We start from the raw sequence: 23,014 nt of genomic DNA, 5'->3' as shown, positions 1-23,014 counted from the left end.
AGCGTCAGGCGTGTGTTTGTGTAATAAAGCAGCTCGTCAATCAGCTGCTGACAGACGTTAAATCTCCACGTCTTCCCAGATTCGCTGCTCTTCGTTACAGTAAACTGTTGTCTCCATTAAAAATGCACCAGCCTCATCCATGTTTGATGAGCTGGAGGTTTTCCACGCTGAGACTCGTATTTATGGCCGAGCCCCCCACTGAGCGCGCTCAGCTTTTAGCGTCCGCATCAAACATCGGCTTTCCACTGACTGTAGATGAAAAGGTTAAGAAGTGCAGCATCCACAGCAGCAGGTCACTTTATGGTTTCTGTGGTTAGCTTCAACTTCTTGTGGTTGTTTTGTATCTTTTTGATGCTGTTTTGTTTGTTTTTATGATTAATTTGCATGTTTTTGTGGTTGTTTTGTATCTTTTTGTTTCATTTTTATCTTTTTGTGGTTGTGTTGCATCTTTTTGTGTTCATTTTTGTGTTCTTTCTTTGTGGTTGTTTTTGTGATTAAATGTGTGTCTTTCTAGGCTGATTTACACCTTTTTGTGACTGTTTTGCATTTTTTGGTGGTTTTTAAAAGTTTTGTGGTTGTTTTACTCGGTTTTTTTTTTTGGCTTAGTCGCACCTTTTTTAATTAATTGGCACCGATCGATTCTGTATTTTCATCTTTTTGTGGTTACGTAGTGAATTTTTTCGAGGTTGACATCCATCTTTTGTGGATGTTTTGCTTCTTTTTGTGGTTAATTTGCATGTGTTTGTGGTTGATTTGCTTCTTTTTGTGATTAAATTGACCTTTTTGTGGTTTATTTTCATTTATTTGTGCTTATTTTGCTTGTTATTGTGACTAATTTGTACCTTTTGTGGTTGTCGTGCTTCTTTTTATGGTCATTTTAGTCTTTTTGTGATAATATTTCTGAGTGAGGAGCCGTTTCATCCCTATATTGCCAGAAAATGTTGTTTTTCTTCTTTTTCTGAGCCTTCACTTTGCAGTAGATGTGAACATGACCATGCTCATTAAGCCCATTTCTCTTTGGATCAACACTGGATCAAATTCTAATGCCTGCATCCAGAAAAATCCCACAACAGCACTGTGAGAAAATCCCGTTCTGCTGCTGTAATTGCTTGAGAAAATGTAATTAAAGCCTCTCAAAAAGTTGAAAGCATCATTAAAACTGCAGAAGTTTCCCTCGCGATGCTCTGATCATGTGTCAGATACTTGATACTTTCTGGAGCTTTTTGTTTTAACAAAATGATTCAATTAAAAGCAGAAATCTTGACACAGTTTCTCTGTAGTCCAGTAATAAATGATATAACCTGGTGGACATTTAGTTTAAATGTTCACTTTTAAAGCCAACAAAACACACAAAGCATAGTTCATTTTAGCTCGAACTGGCTCATTTATCTCCACAACTCAGAAATCTTACACACAGCAACATTCCCAGTTTGTGCGTTTATCAGGTCTTTGTCTTCCTTCATCACATTTAATTTCATAGTGAACTGATTTTCAGTAAACAATGAAACGCTGCCGATCCAGTGGAGCGTCTTTCATTAGAGCAGCTGTGCAGTAATCAAGACAAACACTTTCCAGAGCAGAGCTGTAATGAGTCGATTCAAACTCAGTCCCGACGTGAAAAATGGTAGTCATTTTGCATTTCTTTGGGTTTAGCCTGCATTATTTTGTGGTTCATTTTCTTTTTTTGGTTGTTTTGCAAATGCTTGTTTTGTGTTTTTGCGTTGCTTTTTGGTTGTTCTGCATCCTTTGGGGGTTTTTTTTGTTATTTTTTATTTGTTATTTTATGTTTCTTATGTGCACCTTTTGTTGTCCATTTGAAATTTTTTAGGTTGTTTTGCTTCTTTTATGGTCTCTTTAAAGTAATACTGCATTTCTCTGTGGTTATGTTGGATCTTTCTTTGGTTGTTTTGCTTCTATTTGTGGTTAAGCTGCTTCTTTGGTGATAATTTTGCATCTCTGCCGTTGCTTTGCATGTTGTTGTGGTTCTTTTGTTACTTTTTGTAGTCATTTTCTGTCAATGGGATTGTGTTTCACTTCTTTTTTGGTTTGTGGTGATTTTGCATCTTCATTTTTTTTCTGGTCACTTTGGATCTATGTGGAGATTTTGTTTCGCTTTGCAGTTGATTTGCATCTTTCTGTTGTCATTTTGCATGTCTTTGTGGTTATTTTTTGCATTACTTTATGGTTGTTTTGCATACTTTTGTAGTAGTTTTCCTTTTGTGAGACTCTGTGGGCATTTTGTGTCTTTTAGAGGATATCTTGCATGTCTTTGTAGCCATTTAATGTTGTTTTTTGTGGCTGTGAATTTTTGTTTTGCATTTTTTTGCAGTCAATTTAAATTTCCTCGCCTTCAATTTGCATATCTGTCATTTTTTTTTGCATCTTTGTACTGATGTTTTGCTTCTGTTTTCAACTCTTTTGTGGTCATCAAATCTTGCTGTAGACATTTTCACTTTTTTAAAACTATTTCATATCTCTTTGTAGTTATTCTATGTTTTATGTGATTGTTGTGAATCTTTTGTAGCAGTTTTAAATCTTGCTGTCATTCTGTGTCTGTTCTGCATCTCTTTGTTGTCACTTTGACTCTCTTTGTTGTCATTTTCAGCTTCTTTGTGGTATTTTTGTGCCTCTTTGTAAGCATTTTCCTTCTATATCAGTGAAACACAGCAGGTCAAGGTCAAATCCTGTGGTTGGTTTATAAACTGCTGCTGAACTTGTGTATTTAGTTCATAAAGGGATACCGACTGTCTGCTGTTCAAGGCTTCCTGTCACAGCAGATTTACACAGAAATCAGAGTAAAGACCACTGCAAGCTGTCATCATGATAAAAGCTCACATCTATTCTATTTAATCTGAGCCGTTCTACGCACAATTTCACTGAAACACTCACTTTTAAACACTTCCTGCACATTTTAATTTCCAGAAAGCATCTTTAATCTAATTTTGAACACGCTGTTGTGATAGATTTTGCTGAATTTCAAGTAGAATCTCCTTGATGCACCTTTAAGAAACAAAAACATATTTATAGTTTATGCTTCCTGTGAGACACAAACTCTGATAGATTATCTGGGTGTAGAAGGCCATCAGAGAGTCGAATGAACTAATAAAAGAGGGCATTAAAGCAAACAAGGGGGAGTGTTTTGTGCTCGATCTCCTCTTTCCTGAGTTTAATAGCACCTGTGGGTCCCCTGGCTGGTTTCAAATGCTCTGTTTAAATGGTGTAATGTTACTCCATCAGCTGATATTACTGGATCCACATCTCTGTTACATCATTTCACATTCGACTGAAGGTTAAACAAATTTAAAAAATGGATGCTACACTCCTAAGAAGATCATTTGAAAGCACAGATGAGTGTCTTCTTATTGATTTTATAAGCTTGTCTCCTAGAAATTATCTTTACGTAGAGCCAATTTGCAGCAGCAAATGCATTATGAAGGAAACATAAATTGGTCGGATTCTATTAATATAAGGACAGCATATTATATGGATAAAGGGTGGCAAACAAGTAATTTTTCTGCTATAATGTGAGTTTTTGCAGTACAATATACACCTTTTAGCACAATGTGCTTTTACATTTAATAGCTATGTATATGTATTGCAGATTATAATTCAGCTTTTCCAGTCTTTTCACATATCCAGAATAACGTTCCTACAAGACAAATGATGTCATTTTTACTCAATTAGTTTTTCATTACAAATATCTACAATTTAGGTGCAGATATCCACACCTCCGACTCTATTCTCACTTAAATACATAGAGGCAAAAGAAAAATAATATAATCAGTTATATCTGTTACTGAAAACAAATTGTCTTCCATTTCAAACACAGGCAGATCAAAGCAGTCTTTTTATTTCATATTTTTCATCTTAAGCTTAGCTGACAGCTGTAGCTAACATTATCTTCACAATTTTATGATTAATGTTGTTGTGTTTAGCCATTTTTTTTTAAACCTTTCCAGTCAATTTCATTTTAAAAAGAACCCAGGGATCTAAACATATGCCTGGTTTACAGTACAATTCTGATATTGTGCTAAAAGATGGAGGCTAAAGCTACATGTGGATTAGCTGCATACTTGCATACATGTTTGCATTATTGCTCATATTTTCAAATATATTTTGACAAAATAATACAAGAGAAATTTCATTAACAAAGGGGACTAATCAGGGTGTTTGAACACAAAACAAAATTTAATAATACTGGAAAGTCAACTTACCTAAATCCAGTAGCGCTGAGCATAGCCGCTAGCATCAGCCTAAAGATGGATATAGCGAATAGCATCCATTTCCAGCTTGAAACCAGCAGAGAAAATGTGTTATTAAGTTATAAACAGGCTTTTTGTTTAGCTTAATTTTTAAAAATTTAACCTGAACCCCACAAAACAATGTAGTTATTTCAAAACTTACCCTTGGTTTGTGTTAGTAGCTCAACAGATGTAGGAAGCTAGTTAGCCAGACATGCTAACGTTTGTAGCTCGCTTTGGGGCAGATTGTTGAATCTAGTTTTTTAGATTTTTGCTCGTTTTTGGTTTTGTAAAGGATAGATAAAAGACGCTGTCCTCTAAACTATCTTATAATTAGATTTTTGTCTTTTAACATAATACTTGAATACAGATTTTAAGCTTAGCAGAGCTGCGGCGGCTAATTCTGGCTGCTATGGTTTGAAGGAAGATTTAGAAAATGGCTGCTTTTGTCTGGTCCAGGTTTGTAATCATTTCCAGCCTTTAGGTCAATTTTCTTGCTAAATAAAGTTAATTTCACCAACTCATTGGCTCAAACTCTGAGCTCTACTTGCTGCTAATTTTATCACAACACTGTCTTCTTTGTACAGACCACGCTGCTGCCATCTGTTTAATTGGATAGGGATGTTAAAATCGAGTATTAGCATTTTTTAAAGCAGAATTAGATTTCTTTTTCTAACGTATTTTCACCATGAAATGACCATGATGCCTCAGCCTGACTGGCAGCTCAGATAATTGCACATTAATCCGCTTAAAGCTGCAGAAAACTGCTATTACTGCCATGTTTCCTTGAATAGAACACAACTGGGACTAATGTTAAATTAACATTTATGGGTGGAAGATGGAAGGAAGCTGCATTTAAATTCAAATGGTTGAACTTTTAGCATTTTTGTGCTTAAAAAAAATCAAAGTAGCTGCTTGTAAACAATACATGCTTATTCTTTATTGCCTACTCAAGACTTGCATGTCTGATCAAAAAATGTATGTTATGATGCAAACATTTCAAGTGGAAGCTGGTTAACAAGCTTTTTTAGTTTAATTTGGTGATTTAAGCAAAGCACTTAAGTTGCAGGCATTGTTTTGATCGGTTGAGTTGACATAATAAGGTTGTATGAACTTAATGTTGTAATTTATACCAAAGTTTCTTTAAAATAGATTGAAGTTGATGCAACTTAATAAAATTAGCTCGTTAATCAAACCAAATATTTCACTTTAACGTCAGGATTTCAATTCCTCTCACCTCCCTCCTTACCTCTGGAGCAGTCTAATTCTTAAAATTTTGCCAACTTAATAAAAACAAAGCTCAAAATTCCCTTTAGAAACATGTAAATAACTTTAACATTGCAAAAATATGTATACAAAATTTGTTAAAAACATGTTAAAAGTACATAGTAACGACCCTGAGTGATTGGAAACTGGACTTACTGAGAGTAAATGAAATTAGGGCTTCAATAAAACAAGTGTAATGACGTAAATATGCTTGAAAAGAGCATAAATAAGCCATTCGGACCAGTCCTCATAGTTGCTGTGAACAGACCATCAGAGTTTCATTTTCTCCAGTCATTAACGGTGAACAAAATGTTTTGATATTTACTAAAAGGCAGATGTGAGGCTGCTTTCAGTCATAACCTGGCGGAGCCTCCAGATGTCTGTGATGAGTGTCTCAGCAGTGGGTTTCCTGCCTCATCTTCTCGGGGGTCTCTGTCCTCGGGTACCCAGCGTGAAGCAGGAGGCAGCTGGGGAGGATTCAGCGCTTCCTCCCCTCTTCCTGGAGGTTCAGAGTCGTCTTCCCGATCCGAGCTGCGTCTCCTGGGTGCAGGAACCGGAGCTTTCCTGCCTCTGAGGCTGGAACCGGACCGACCTCCAGAGGCCTCCTGGTCCACAACGTTCTTCCCCGAACCCCCCTGTTCCTGGATGGTGTTCAGCCTCCTCATGGGCACCAGAGAGCGGGAGGAGGAGCGTGGAGACACACCGGAGGCCTGGAGGCGAGCCGAGACTCGATCCACCTCATCACCGGCTGAAAACACACGAGAAGATCAGTTGTAACATTTTGAACTTCAAGCAGTTTCTTAGCATTTTTTGCTCCTGAAAAAGCAAAACGAATCGGTTTCCCCACAAACAATAGATGTTTTATGACTTATATTTGAAATTTGTTTTTGTTTACACTGCCTGCAGAAAAGTCCCTGAATTTTTGTCACGTGACTGTTGGTCATAGCCAAGTGACTAGTGGCTTCTCAGTTGCACCAAGGAGCTCAATATTTTTTGGTTTTGACAGAATGTAGTTGGAGCAAATGGTATATTTTTCAAAAATTGTTAATTGAAATGTGTAAAGTGATTAAATTAGATTTGGTTTATTTTGCCAATTGAACCTCACATCACATATGACTAGTTCAAAGACCGTCAGAAAACTGAAAATCTGTTAAATTGTTCTATTTTCACAGTTTCTTTTGTTGATAAATGGTGCAATTTTGGCGTTTCTGTTAATGATAACATGCCTTTGAAAACCACAGGTAGATTTTAGGGTTCAGAGGGAACAACAAAGTCCATCAGTACTAACAAATCTCACCGTGACTTCGTCTTCTGAGGCCGAACGCAGACTCCAGGTCTCCTCCAGGCTGGAGGGAGTAATACTTCTGAGATCTGGGGATGTTCTGTTCTCCCTGAAAGAGGAGGAACAGGTGAGAACAGGGAACAAGTCATGTGTGACGTTCTTTAAACCTGAAACCCACCAGCTCTCGGAAACTTCCAGGTCGAAGGCTGCGTCTGATGCTTGCATGGCGGCGAATCAGAATCTCCCTGGCTCGACTGTTGTCAGGTAGATTATATTTGTTGGTGTAGGCTATTGTCTGGAAAACACAGAAAATACAGTTTGTAGTAAATGTTGGGACTTACATTATTATTTAGAGTGACTAGTCTGAACAAAATTAATAAAAAAATACAGGTTATATCATTATATATGTCATTTATCTTTATATTTGTTCTGATAAAAAAAAGTAATTTAACAGAATTGTTCTTTTTGTTTCACAGATTTTTTGGACATTTTTGAAACGTAAAATTTCAAAATTAGACTTGATAAAACTGTGAATATTACATATATTTTAAAATCAACAGGTCTCATTAAACATCAACAAATAATTTAAGCATTTGGTCTTTTTTTTTTTTAAATTATTATTATTAAAACAAATTACACCATCCTGATGCCCCAAAAGACTATTAATCCATCACTAAAACTAGTCCCCAACGAATTCCCTATTTGTACCAGTTTGAGTAGAATTTACTGCTTCATGGGATCAAAATACATTTTTAAAAAGGTGAAAGCAGACATCTCGAGCCCAAAAAACATCAGATTAACCTAGGATTTGTTAATAGTAATAAAAATATAGGGATGATTCCAGGAATTCCAGCAGAAACATGAATGAATTTGAGCAGAAATCACAACAAAATACAGTCTGCATTCTCAGAAAAACATACATGAATGAACTGGTTGTGAATGTAGACATTGCAAAAACATTATTTAAGCAACGTTTTAGTCTGAAAAGCTCATTTCACCTTAAAACAGGTCAGTAAATTGTAGTTATATTGCTGTCTGGTACAAAAAAATGAATCATAATATAATAACTGTTAAAAACAGAAGTTTATGGAGAGTTTTGACAGACAAAGCGAAAGGAAATTAAGATAAAGTGAAAACATTTAACAGTGTTTTCATTAGCTTGTAATTTCCATTTAACCCTAATGTCCTGCTTTATTAAATTCAGTCAATTTAATTCATCTTCCACCATCTGAGGTTTGATTGTTTCAGAGCTTCATCGGGATTTTCCAATTAAACATATCTGAACTTGTATTTGATGGATTAGATAAGAACTAAACCACATTTCACTTTATTTTAGGAGCATTTTAAATCAAACCTCCCTCTTCCTGACAGTTTTGATGCAGCTGAAGCGTGTTGGTACCTTGTGTCGGATCTTGTACATGTTCTTTGACAGGATGTCGTGCATTTTCCTCACGTCAGCGGCCAAGAACTTCTTCTTGGGCCGAGCCGCCTCCTTCTTCTCGTCGCTGGTTTAAGACAGCAAATGTAAAGTTGCGACGTTAAGAGGAGCAGATGGAAAAATGCTTCGTCAGCTGCAGCACAATTAGATTCACAGCAAACGCTTCATGCATTTAGCAGAGACACTCAACCTGAATAAAATCAATACATTCTGTTCACTAACACACAGATTTAATGTGAAACCACTTCAGCTGTGGGTTGTGAAGCTGTTTGGATGCAAAATTTTAGGTTTATTAAAGGTTTAAAATAGTTTCATTGCTGTTGTAGCTGTCACTGAGAAAGATTGAGATTGGATATTAATACAATAAACAATAAATAATACATATAAGCCTACTGTAGCCTGTAACTGCATATGGTAGCATACACTGTCAAATTAAAAAATGTAAAAACAAAAATCCTAATAATACAAAAAAATTGAAACAGAAAACATCAATTTTTTTCGTGAGATTATATGTATTTATTTTTATTTTTTTAACATGTAGTAAAAGATATTTACACATGTAAAAATAAATAAATCAGAGATATATATAATACTAGATTTAAGATAATTAAATATGCACACTGTGCTAAATGTATTTAATTTTAGAAATGTGTTTACACAGTAATAAACTTGAATTTAATCTTTTAAATAAAACGTAAAATTTGTGAAATGACATTTGTGAATGTATTTTTGCTGTTGATGTCAAATTAAATAACTTTTTTTTTAAATAAAGGAAATTTTATAATAATACACAGTTACATGATTAAATTGTTTGATCTGTAAATTTAAAGTGTACTTTTGAATTTTTATTGATATTGTTATATTTCAAAAAATACAGAAAAAAAGGAAAAATTCTATTTTTATATTAATATTATTGTATTATGGCCAGGTCCCAATGCACTTCCATGTAAAAAAAAAATTTTAAAAAAGGTTAAATAATACAAATAAATAAATTTTAAAAAATACAGAAATATATTGTATCAGTATTTCTACAAGGATACGACCAAGATTTACATTGTTAAACCTAAATGTAACAGTTTCATGTATTAAATTATCATTTAGAAAAATTAAACTATATTTTATGGTCTTAATAGATCATTTACATGACTTTTTGTGTTTAATGGAGAATAATTACATGTATAAGAAAAATTCAATATTGAAATTCATTTAGATTCTCCTGTAGAAAAAAAAACCTTTCTTAAATTTTTAAAAATTATTTGTAAACTCACAGTTAAGGGGTTTAATGTAATTTTATGTCAGACATTAAAATTACCTTCTATGTTGTTTTTTTTTCATTTTACTGATATTTTCATTTAATCTGGAAAGTTAAATAAAGGAAAAAATATGTACGTCAGATTTTTTTGTTTTTTACACTATATTGTGACTTTACTCTGCAGTATTTACAAAAACACTTAAAATAATGTCAATTATTTTTCAAATCCTAATCTAAAATGTGAAATTGTTGCTGCCTTATTCCTGATAGTCCTGCTTTCTCACTCTGTCCCTGCTCTGAAAAACCAGCAGATGAAGCGTTCTATAAAATAAATCAGGTTTTGAAGGCGCCTTACTGCAGAGAGATGATAGATGGCGCTGCGCTCAGATCTCCCATCGGCGTATCCAGTAAGTCGATGGCGTTCTGCAGCTCCAGCTTCTTATAGAGAGACACGATGCTGGACTCGGCTCGGTTGTCTCGCAGCAGAATCCGCCTCAGAACTTTATCGTTGAACTTCTTGAACCTGAAACAAACACGAAAACGTAAAGATTCCACTTCACCGAGCTTTTATTTTGTTAAATACGGTTTAAGGTCTGAGCGTACTTGTCTTTCCAGTAGTAGTGACTCCACTGACCACACAGGTCCTCGATGCCACAAACGACGTGTTCCATCATCTGGACAGGAAAAAAGCATCATTCAATATGTGTGACATTATATGGCACCTAATTTTTTTAAAAATTCTAATACTTTTCTAGTCATTTTAGCTCCATTTTTGGTCTCCACCACTTCGTTGACTTTTTAGTACAAAGATGTTCCATCACTGTTTACTGACACATTTTAATATATATATTTTTTTACAATATACGTGTAAATTCACAATTTATATCTTTAATTTTTTTGTGATATTATTATAGTAAAAAATAGGAAAAAAGTAAAATTTAAAAAAAATCTGTTTGAATACTTCCACTAATATGCTACTGATAAATTATAGTTTAATAGTGTATTTAACATATTTGCGACCCTTTTAGCTTCATTTTGGTCTCCACCAACCCATTTTAGTGCCTAAATGTTCCACTGGTGAGCTTTTAATATACATGTATATGTATTTTTAAGTCATACATGTACATTTCTAAACAATTTTTACGATTTTATTGATCTTGTTGTGATATTAGCATGATTTTTTCAAATATTTAATATAAAAAAGTCAATACTTTCACCAATATGCTCCTAATATTTAAACTATAGTTCAACAGTTTTATCTATTAAATCAAAAGGAAATGTATGTGTAATGTATGGTAGCTAATTTCCAGCATTAACATATTTTCTAGCCTCTTTTAGCTCCACTTTTGGTCTCCACAACTCCTGAATTAATTAAAGATCTGACTTTTCAGTGTCTAAATGCTGCATTGTGTCTGATTACTGATGAGAAGTTAATGCAAAGTAGATTTTACTCTAAAAACTGCATTTTCAGAGTTCATTAAAACTGTTATGTTGTAGCTGGAGGTAAAAAAAGAACAGAAACTCACTTTAAAACACTGCAAAGCTGAGAGACGCTGCAGATTCTGCTGCTAAATCTCTGCAGTTGCTTCACAAAAAGTTGTAGAAATGTTTTCTAACTGACATTTCATATATTTTGATCTATAAAATGTTAGTTTCCTCAAACATAGATTGAGTACAGACAGTACATCATATATTTCAAGCACAATTTTTCATGTTTTCTCTTCATTTATGTAGCAATGTCATGCAATAACAGTTATTGTCCAGCAGGCGGCAGCAGAGACCAGAGAAGAAGAAGAAGAAGAAGAAAGAAGAAAGAAGAAAGAAGAAGAAGAACTCACCCTGGTGTGGACCTCCACGTTGATGGTGTTCAGGTCTTTGTTGGTCCTCCTGATGTTTATGTACTCCACGATGGGACGGATGCTGATTCCCTGCAGAGCAACAAGGAAACTGAACATTTAGATGCTTCTAGAAACAGAAATCCACTTTCATCTGACACAAGCAGGAGAAAAAATACTTTTAAGGAGGTTAAACTCAGTAAATGACATGTTTATAGTGAGGAGAAAATCATGCAATGCTTTATTATTTAACTTTGCTTTATTTTGATTTATTTTGAATATATATGTGTGTGTGTGTGTGTGTGTGTGTGTGTGTGTGTGTGTGTGTGTGTGTGTGTGTGTGTGTGTGTTGAACAGATATTCAATAATTTTAGACAGATCTTGATTTTTAGTGTGTTTCCTTAATCTTCTGAACTCTGAAACAATAAATAAACTTCACTTAACAATAATAATTTTTGAACTAGATTGAAATATATATTAAAGAACCAATGATTTATTTGTCTTTTATACCTTGGTTAAATGAAATAATCGTTGTCCAGCAGAGGACAGCTAACAGCCAATAAGAAAACTTCAGTGTTCCTCGGTTTGATTTGTTTTAATTCTGCCGTTTTAAATCTCTCCTGTGAGACATCATGAGGCGTCTCCATCTCACCTGGATGAAGACGGTGAAGATGATGATGGCGATGGAGGCCGTGACGAACAGGTTCCTCCTGTTGATGTTGTCGGGTAAAGTGAAGACCAGGGCGAAGCAGATTGCCCCTCGCAGGCCTCCGTAGGCCAAACCAAACTGGTCCTTGAAGTTGAACTGGATGGTTCGAAACGGGTTGATGATCTGAGTGAGAACCAGCATCCCTGCAGGACAGGAGACAGGAGAAAGAATTTCATGTTAAAATAAATAAAATGGTAATAGTCCTGCAGCTGGGGCAACAAAATTAATGTAAAATACAGTCATTTTCTGTTTTGGTTTTCATATTTATACATATAATAAATAAAATAAAATAAAATAAATGTGCAAAATATATGTCATATGTCTTCAAAAAAAATAAAGAACAGTCTTTTATGGCCTTTTACATCAAATATGTCAATTTATATTTAAAAAAAATTAATAATCCTTTAGTGTACTAAAATTTTCAAAAACAATTATGCCCAAATTTTAGAATTTATATATATATTTTTGTAATTTTAATGTAGATTTTGTTCATTCAATTGATATTTTTTGTTTATTTAAAATTTTTTAATTATTTTAAATGGATTTTTAACCATTTTTGGACAGATGTTGAATTATTTTGAAGAAGTTTTTAATTATTTTAGGCAGAGTTTAAATGATTTTTAACAGGTGTTTAATGATTTTGTACATGTTTTTTTATTTTGTGCAGACTTTGAATGATTTTGGACAAATAACGAGTTTGTTTTTTAATTGAGATTTGTAATTATTTTATACAGATTTTTAATTATTTTTGGAAAAATTCTAATGAAAAAAAGCTTTTGTAAAACTATAATTTTGACAGTGGATCAGGTAGATAATAAATTTCTTATTTGTCTATTTACTGTCCCTGATTGCATCTAATTTTAGAAAACTGTTTACAGCATTAAATTTAATATTTTGTATATAAATATATATTTTATAAAATAACACTTTATCAAAAAAATCTAACATTTTTTGGAAAAAAGTGGATTTTTTGGGGTAAAAATCACAGCTACAGGCATTTAATGTTGTTTTACGCTACATTCGATTCACATTTCTTTGAAATTTTCTTGATATTTTCATGTATTTTTTTAAAAATAGAAAATTTCCACAAAATAAAAAGGAGAACTTCTTTAAAATCTTCCCTCCAGTGAACGTTTAGAAGCCTGGTAAATCTGATAAATCCCACCGATTCCCCTCCAGACGAAGGCGAACAGCAGCGTGAACAGGACGTAGGCCCAGCTCCACTCGTGCTCCGTCGTTATGGTAACCACACCCAGGAAGAAGAAGATGAGCGTCTCGGAGACGGTCGCTAACATCTTGACCACGTGACGGATGGTGGTGCAGGATCTCTGGGACACGTTCTCCTCCACGTAGTACTTCATGGTGATGGCACACGTTATGATACTGCACAAATAAAAATTACAAAACACAATTTGAATTGTTCTCGACAAATATGAAGTCACTTTGGACATATTTAGAATAATTTTGGTCCGGTTTGAAGTTAATTTGCGCAGATTTTAAGTTCTTTTTGACAAATATTCATTCATTCCGGACATGTTTTCGCTGTTGCTATAAATAGTTCTAGTCACATTTTTACAAAAATACCTAGAAAACATGTTTTATGCATCATTTATTTTAAACACTGCTGCTTATAAGGACTAAACAAAGGATTAAAGTGAACAGACTGTGTAAATTCAACCAAACTTTTGCAAACACTACATCGTTTACATATTTACTCTCATATTTACTATTTATTATTAAGTGGGTGTTCAATCTGGGTGTGTTTCAGCTGCTCTGAAACCTTTATTTCCCGCCTACTTCAGTCGCCTGTTTTTCACTTCATTCATAAAACTGAATCATGTGATTCCTCTCATGTCACTGTGAAGCTAGAAAACTATGTGGAGGAACAAGTTGGTGCAAGTCGTATAAAGTTCAGGCTTCAGGAGGAGTTTAACTGTCAGCCTCGTTATCTGTTGTTACTGATCAGAGCAAAGCAGCTTTTAGTAAACTGTAGTAAAATTAGGAATATAAATGCAGATGGAAAAAGAACAAAACTGTCTTATTCTACTTGGTGGAGAAAATTAATCCAAACCTGAAGGAAAAGACATGCAAGACATTTTTTATGCAATATATTCATCAAAATTTTCCAGATTTAACTTTTAAATGTCATTATGATAAAATAATTTTAGTGTTTTATTTAATTTTAGTTAATTTATTTATCTTTTGGTCTTTGGTTTAACCCTGTAAAACCAAAATATAGGGGAAAAAAGAAGAAAGAAAGAAATTAAAACCAAAAAATTTTGATATTGTTTATTATTATTATTATTATTATTATTATTATTATTACTACTACTAATAATAATAATAAACCCCAAAAAACAAAAAAATATATAAAGCAAATATAGAAAAAAATTTGCAAAATAAAATAAAACTAAAAAACATAAATAATATATAATTCCGAATATAGAAGAAAATGAGGGAAAGAAACAAAAAGAAAAATATTTATGTATATAAAACAAATAAAATAAAACTAAGAAATGTAAATAATAATGATAATAATATATAAACCCAAATATAGAAGAAAATTAGCTATATATATTTATATAGAATAGAAAATAATATTAAAAAAACAAAACTAATGTTGTATTTCTTCAATGATGGTCCAATAATATGATATATATTCACCACAAAACCTGCTCTGGCAAGTTTGAAAGACGTCTTATCTTTAAAATAAAATTAACAAAAAAAAAAAAAAAAATCACATAAATGACTCAATTTATCAGAGCCAGAAACTGTAAAAACAGAAATAATTCTGAGATTTTAAAGTTTTTTACAGTCTTTGAACTACTCATGTGTGACGTGTTTCTGTTTTTAAAATTTTCACAAAATAAGTTTTTTATACATGTTGCAACTTAAAAATCGGCAAAAATGAAAAGTTTCTTTGAACCAGATTTTGCAAAAAACAAAAAATTTCGCACTCCTCAGTGCAAAAAAGAAGCCGTAAAGTAATAATCTGTGACCAATAATCACATGACAAAAATTGTGAGTGTTGGTTTGAACTGCAGGCTGTGCTTACACAGAACATAGAATGAATAACATTTATAGTATTTAGTCACAGTTTCATGTTCCAGTGTTGGTTACAGCTGTTGACAGTCACAAAAATGCTGAACATGTTTGAATGTGCTTCTTGTTTTGTTTTTTAGTAAAATAATTACATATAAAATCTTTTTTTTCATGATTTCTGTCATTGTAATTGCATCGTACTGCACATTTATTCTGAAGAGATTCTATAAAACAACTAAAAAATTCGTTTTTTTTCATGCAACCAGGAAACCATTAAGTAATAAAGCTGAGCCCAACAGTCATGTGACAAAAATTCAGAGACTTTTCGGTTGAACTGCAGGAAGTGTTCACACAAAGTAGAGAGGAAAATGTGTGGAAAGAAATATTTTTTTAATTTTTGGTAACACCTGTGGACACTTTGAAAAGTTGATTATAATTTTAGCATTTTTTGTAAACTTAATAACTGCATATTGTGCTGTTTCTATAGAGGTGCAGGACTTTATATTGCAGAGAAAAATGAATCCACAGTGAGAAAAGATGTAGCAGCAAAACTCACGCCAAGACGCTGGAGATGGCGAACAGCTCGGCCACCAGGTAGGCCAGGTAGCTGTACATGAAGACGAACAGCGGCTCGATCTGACGGACGTTGTGGGTGAAACGTGTCGTGAACGCTGCCACGAAGCCGAACAGGAGGCCGAAGAGGACGCCACCGACCCCCACAACGAAGAAGCGAGCGACTCCCAGGAAAACATCGACGGACTCGACCACCGGCAGGTCGGCCAGGAAGGAGAACATGCTGTAGAGAACCTGCAGAGAAAGAAGAGGCAAGATCAGCAGACAAGAAATGAAAGAAAAGCTGTACAAATACTGTCAGAGTCCTGCGTTTAAAACTTTAAAACCTAGTGAGTACACTTAACTAAACTATACTGAACAAAAACTGAGAAAACATTTAAATCATCACAGCCCAACCTTTAAAAACACTAAAATTATTCCACTTTTGTTAAGAAAAGCAACAAATTTTGTATTTAAAAGGCTGCAATCATAAAATATGTTATTTATTGAAAAAAAAGTATTTTTTAAAATAATTTTAAATGTCATTTTCTGTAATCAATCAATGACAATGTCAGCTGATAAAATGTGATTTTAAAAAATACTTCAGATTTATTTAATACAACTTATTTATTTTACATATTAGGCTAAACTCTAAATCACCATTTTTTTTCTTTTGCATATACACAAAAAATCTTATTATGAAAATTCAGAGCACAGATTTTGTTCATGTATCTGTTTATTTGTTTATTTATTTAGTTAGTCAGATTTATTTATTTATTCAATTAGTCCATTTTATTTATTTATTTATTCTCTTAGTTTGTTTTATTTATTTATTCATGAATTTATTTATTAATGAATTACTGTATTTATTTATTCTCTTCATCAGTTTTATTTATTTATTCATGAACTTATTTATTCTTAGTCAGTGTTATTTGTTTATCTGTTCTCTTAGTCAGTTTTATTTATTTGTTTATTCAGTTAGTTTTATTTACTTGTTTATTTCTTTCTTTAATTCGTCAGTTTTATTTATTTATTTAGTCATTCATTCATTCATTCAGTTAGTCAGTTTTATTTATTCATTCAATTACCTTTTCATTAATTCATTTATTCAGTCAGTTTTATTTATTTATGTACAGAATCTTGTTAGATTAAATGACTTTATATTTGACAAATTTTTCAATGAGATTTCGCAGATAAGCAATAATTTACAATTGCGTTAACTTTGCACACAACTCACAAATCTTAATATTTAAGATGTTTTTGTGTTCTACAGAATCTGGATGCAGTAAATAATTTGGTTTTGCCAACATTTTCTTAAAGATTTCTGCATTTATACAAATATGTCAGTGTTTTAAACTCTTTTTTTGGTTGATTTTCATGGAACCAAACGTCACAGACGATGTGTTCAGGGACCGTCAGAAAGATGAACATTTGATGATTCTTTTCTGTTTGTGTAGCTTACAGTGTTTAAAGTAGATAAAGCTGGGCAATGTGTAAATGTTTAGCGGTGTTGAAGTGTGAAGGAGCATGAAAAGATACACGAGTTTAAAAAAAAACAACTCCTCTAATTAGGACAAACAAACTGCATTTCTTCCACTGAAAAACACAAAGTGACCAGTGAAGTGAAACCTCTCACCAGCTGATAAACTGGTTCTTCTCATCAAAGTCTGCAGCTCAGTTTCACTTTAAATCCTGAAGTCAGGCTGCAGGTTTTAAACCAACAATCCTGAAATATTTGGTCGATCTGCAGCAACAAACAAACACAGACTGAAACTTCAAGTGAAACTGAGCCGAAGAACATCAGGTTTATTGTTCCTGCTCTGCAGACAAACTGGTCAAACTGGACTGAGAGGAAACGAGCAGAGAAACGGTTCCACAAATATTCTACAAATCTGAGGGAGGAAATGCGCAGCTTGAGCTGAAAGTCAAAGAGTCTCTTAATGAAGCCAAAAAAACTCTGATGATTCTACAACAAACTGCTTTTCTGCTCCACAACTACATGAAAACTTTTACATTTTAACCATCAAAAACAACAACAAAAAATGTTTTTAACTGGAACTTTTGGAACAAATTTTATTACTTCTCGTTTTGTTAAATTCCAGATAATATTTACATGTTGACACTAAAAGCCAGTCTACAAAAATTTAAGAATTTCACAAATATTTTAAAATAAAATATGCTAAGGACTGAAGGACAGTGAAAGATCATTTTACTTTATAATAAATTGCAAATAAAATATTTTTATTTACATCTTAGCAGCTAAAAGAACACAAAAACTACAACAAAGCAAAAATATAAAAACCTGTATCATAAAAATAAATAATTAATTGTTTTTTTACATTTGAAAATACAATTTGGATTATTTTTCCTATATTTAATTGACCAAAAATGTTATTATTTTACAAATATTTCCTGTTATTTCAAAGAAAAATTACCAATATTAAGATATATAGTAAATAGTAAATAATTTTGCTAACTAGTATTTTGTAGATTTCTCCTTTTATGCTAAATAAAATATGCAAATAAAATCTAATAAAAAATGAAAATTATCTATTATATTAAGAGTAAAAATAAAATAAATAAAACAAATAAACAAAACAGTAAACTACATCTACATAAAAATCTATACTTTTGATAAATAATAATCAGCTGTGCAACTAAATAATAACTCAAATAATATTTATTTTAAAACCATCAGGGAGACTTTTCAATACACTAGTATAGAATGAAATACCAGCAATTTGTAGGCTTCTGTGATGACGTTAATGCTGTAGATTATCTCTGTTTTCTGATTAAATAACACAAAATAAATCTCCGCTCACCACAGTGACGGCATCGTTGAAGAGTCCTTCTCCAAAAATGACGATGTAAAGCTGCTCGTTGACTCCGATGTCCTCGAACACGTTGAGAGCAGCGACAGGATCCACAGCCGAGATGATGGAGGCGAACAGCAGGTTCTCCTGCAGTCAAACACATTTTATCCTCCTAGGAATCAATACTGATGGTTGGTGCTGCATTGGAATCATTTTAAGGAGCTGCAGGTGTTTAAAATTTGCCTTTTGAAAGAACAAATATCTACCAAGAGACACAAAACAAGCACCAAGAGACAGAAAATGAACACTCAGAAGTCCTGCGAAGGATCAATAACTGAATATTCATAACAACAAATCAAGTAAAAAGAGACAGAATGAGCCCAAAGAGACGCAAACTGGCTGCAGAACAACAAAGTGAGTCTAAAAAGATGCAAAACGGCGACTGAGACACAATAAGTGACGACAAAAAGACACAAAACAAAAGATTACAGAAAGTAATACTCACTGAAAAATTCTCAAAACTCCGAGAGACACAAAAATTCATAACAAGGACACACAAACACACTACACTGAAGAAGAAAATGACAATAAAAAGGGAGTAATTGACGACAAAGAGACGGAAAAGGATGACAGTAAGTTAATACAAATAGATACAAAGCGAGTAAAAAGAAACAAGATGACTACAAAAAGTTAAAATGGACAAAAAAGTGGTCAAAAACAGACTCAAAATGACAACAAAAAGACACAAAACAACTACAAAATTCAGAAAATGACAGAAATGAACAAACAAATGACTGCATGTCTTCAGAAAGACACAAAATTAGAACAAAGAAACCCAAAAACTCTGCTGGAGGAAACTGCTGCTGTCAGAAAAGCTCAAGTGTGGCTCAATCAGCTGACGACCCTCAGAACACAGAAACACCTGGATGGTCGTCACCATAGTAACAAAGAAACATTAAACACCTACAAAGAGACACAAGGCAGTGATAGAGACACAAAATGACCACAAAAAGACACAAAATGACTATAAAGAGACACAAAATGACCACAAAGAGACAGAAAGTTACAACAAAAAGACACAAAATGATCCCAGACACAAAATAACTACAAAACCTGGAGGGAGACCAGAAGAGACACAAGAAGCGATAGGGACACAAAATGATCACAAAGACACACAAAATGACCACAAAGAGACACACAATGACCACAAAAACACGAGATGGCTTCAGAAAGACACAAAATTACAACACAGAGACACAAAATAACCACAAAATGACAACAAAGAGACACAAAATTAAGACAAAGAGAAACAAAATGACAACAAAAAGACACAAAATTACTACAGAAACAAAAAATGATCACAAAGAGACACAAAACAACCACAAAAAAACAAAAATGACTATAAAAAGACATAAAATTACTACAAACAGACACAAAATGACCACATAAACACATGACATGACTTCAGAAAGACACAAAATTACAACATAGAGACACAAACTGGCTACAAAAACAAAATGACCACATGTTCCAGCTGTGACCTCTGACCTCTGAGCAGACAAACAGACCTGCAGGTTGATGTCCTGAACCCCGAACGCCTCGATCTGACAGATGGCGAAGAGCGAGAGCCCGATGCCGACGCTGTTCCACAGGGTTCCCACCACGGCGTACCACAGCACGGTGCCCACGTTCTCGAAGAACGGCCGCGTGGGCATGAAGTAGCCGTTGTCCAGCACGATGGGCGGCAGCATGTAGAGGAAGAAGACGTTGGAGCTGAGCACCGCCGGAGGCTCCTCCTTCACTGAGTGCATGATGGCTCCAACCACCAGACCGATGGAGATCAGCAGACACGACTCTGGGATCCAGATGGTGATCTTATGGTAGATGTGGAAACCTGGAGGGAGACCAGAAGAAAGCCGGAGACAGAAGAAGAGATGGAGGCACAAAATGATCACAAGGAGACACAACATGACCACAAAGAGACACAAAATGATCACAAAGAGACAACATTACTACAGAAACACAAAATGATCACAAGGAGACACAACATGACCACAAAGACACAACATGAGCACAAGGAGACAACATTACTACAGAAACACAAAATGACATTACTACAGAAACACAAAATGATCACAAGGAGACACAACATGACCACAAAGAGACACAAAATTACTACAGAAACACAAAATGACCACAAAGAGACACAACATGAGCACAAAGAGACACAAAATGACCACAAAGAGACACAACATGACCACAAAGAGACACAAAATTACTACAGAAACACAAAATGACCACAAAGAGACACATGAGCACAAAGAGACACAAAATGACCACAAAGAGACACAACATGACCACAAAGAGAAGCAAAATGACCACAAAGAGACACAACATGATCACAAAAAAGACACAAAATGATCACAAGGAGACACAACATTACTACAGAAACACAAAATGATCACAAGGAGACAAACATGACCACAAAGAGACGCAAAATTACTACAGAAACACAAAATGATCACAAGGAGACACAAAATGATCACAAGGAGACACAAAATGACCACAAAGAGACACAACATGACCACAAAGAGACACAAAATTACTACAGAAACACAAAATGACCACAAGGAGACACAACATGAGCACAAGGAGACAACATTACTACAGAAACACAAAATGATCACAAGGAGACACAACATGACCAAAAAGAGAAGCAAAATGACCACAAAGAGACACAACATGATCACAAAAAAGACACAAAATGATCACAAGGAGACACAACATTACTACAGAAACACAAAATGATCACAAGGAGACAAACATGACCACAAAGAGATGCAAAATTAAGACAAAAAGACACAAAATGACCACAGAGACACAAAGTTATGAAGGAAAATATCATTATTTTACATATATTGGGTGTTGTTTAAAAGAAAAAATATCTATATTAAGAACTGATGAAAAGTATTTCTTTTATTTTTTTAAAAATTACAATTTTAAAAATAATATTTAAATTGTAATTTTATGAATTTTTCTAGTTTTGTTAAATTACATGTCACAGCTTGCACAGGAAAAATGATTAATTTACATAGTAGCACTGTTTTTCTCCAAATATTCCCTGTATTGCTTAATTACAGATATTATCTTGTAAAATTAACAGAAAAAAATAATATTAATCTGCAAAAAAATATTTTCTGAAATTAAAAGTAGCTCATTCTTTTATAAAAAAAAAATTAACCATAGTATGACACTATTCATAAACAATTCACTTGTAAATTTAATCTTTTTATTTGTTGTTTGCTAGTGTCTTAATGGTGTTTTAACTGTGTAACTTTGTAACTGTGCTTTGTATTTACTGCTGCCTATCTTTGCCAGGACTCCCTTGAAAAAGAGGTTCTTAATCTCAGTGGGGTTTCTCCTGGTTAAATAAAGGTTGCTAATGAAAAATAACACATATTTTGATTACATTTAAGCCAGAATGTTTCTTTGTTTTTATTGTAGAAACCTGGAGGGAAGACAGGAAGTATGAGGAGACTGTGGTGACCTCTACACCTGAGAGTGTTTCCTAGTTTTGTCAACGCACCGATCTTGGCGAAGGAGGCGAGCAGCACCCAGAGCGTGAACTCAAAGGGCACCTGGATCCGGGGATAGTCCATGGTGAAGACGGGCAGGTTGGCCCTCTGCTCCTCAGGGAAGGCCTGGGGCTGGTTGAGCTCATCGTGGAGAGGCTTGACGGTGGGGATGCTGCTGGACGGAGGCTTCTCATCCTGGAGCTCACATCTCCCAAAACTCCAGCAGAGCACAAGGACAAGAAGGAGGCAGGGAAGTCTCCCCATTTCCACTGATTTAGGCTCAAAACTCTCCTGAAACATCAAAGAAAAAAGTCTAATTTATCAAAAACCTGCACAGCCAGCTCCATTTAAGGTTTAGAGATCACATATTTGTCAGTAGAGTCCAATCCTCGGTCAATAAAATGTGATAAAACGTCACTTTAATCCCTCAAAGAAACAGCAGCAAACTTCCTGAGCGTGAACAAGAAGCTGCAGCTCAGTTCTGGTTCCACCTGTTCTCAACCTGCCTCACCAGGTGAGTCCTGCTGCTGGGTGGAGCAGCTTCACTCTGAAAGACAGGAAACAGGCTGAAGATCTGGAGCTGCCACTCAGTTTAAACCAGACATTTACTCACATTACCGGCTGGAGGAGAAGTTGTGAAACGCAGACGTTGGAGTCTGTGGGAAAAATCCACATGATGGCAGCAGAGGTTTAATTATATGAGACCTGAAGGTTTGTTCTGCCTGAAAATGACATAAACAAGCAACAAAAAACAGTAAAACACTGTTAGAGATGTGTAATATAAGTAAATGTTTTCTACATGTATGAGAATCCGTACAACATCAACACATAATGTTAAATTACATGTAATAATAGATAAAATCACGAAAAAACATATTTCTTTACCAGAAAATAATAAATAATAAAAAAAAATTAAATGAAATATCTTTGACTTTAAAAATGACACTATTTGTACTTTATTTAAACCAGCAAAAAAAAAAAACGTTATTCTACTAATATTTGCTGGTAC

At 34.0% G+C, this 23,014-nt stretch overlaps 1 protein-coding gene across 1 annotated transcript; it reads right to left on the bottom strand.

Annotated features, from left to right (window-relative positions):
* Positions 1 to 1,364: 1,364 nt before the first annotated feature.
* Positions 1,365 to 22,941, bottom strand: LOC111581154 (sodium/hydrogen exchanger 2-like). Its single transcript, XM_023289180.3, has 13 exons — positions 22,017 to 22,941; positions 19,999 to 20,324; positions 18,440 to 18,577; positions 15,622 to 15,872; positions 13,189 to 13,406; positions 11,967 to 12,166; positions 11,318 to 11,407; positions 10,083 to 10,153; positions 9,835 to 10,002; positions 8,189 to 8,294; positions 6,968 to 7,084; positions 6,805 to 6,898; positions 1,365 to 6,255 (listed from the first exon to the last, which is right to left on the bottom strand). The coding sequence occupies exons 1-13, from the start codon at positions 22,303 to 22,305 to the stop codon at positions 5,861 to 5,863; spliced, it is 2,463 nt and encodes an 820-aa protein (XP_023144948.2). The 5' UTR covers positions 22,306 to 22,941; the 3' UTR covers positions 1,365 to 5,860.
* Positions 22,942 to 23,014: the final 73 nt, after the last annotated feature.

The sequence above is a fragment of the Amphiprion ocellaris genome, chromosome 24, assembly GCF_022539595.1.
Source record: "Amphiprion ocellaris isolate individual 3 ecotype Okinawa chromosome 24, ASM2253959v1, whole genome shotgun sequence".
NCBI classification, from domain to species: Eukaryota; Metazoa; Chordata; class Actinopteri; family Pomacentridae; genus Amphiprion; species Amphiprion ocellaris.
Note: the sequence above shows the minus strand (reverse complement) of the source record. Positions and strands in the feature narration are given on the sequence as shown.

Bases quoted from the DNA above. Each gene is read 5' to 3' on its own strand.
- LOC111581154 (XM_023289180.3), bottom strand. From the start codon at position 22,305: ATGTTTCAGGAGAGTTTTGAGCCTAAATCAGTGGAAATGGGGAGACTT. The intron at 13,407-15,621 runs GTGAGTTTTGCT...TTATTTGTGCAG, and splicing joins GCCATCTCCAGCGTCTTGGC to TATCATAACGTGTGCCATCA. The intron at 10,003-10,082 runs GTACGCTCAGAC...TGTTTGTTTCAG, and splicing joins CACTACTACTGGAAAGACAA to GTTCAAGAAGTTCAACGATA.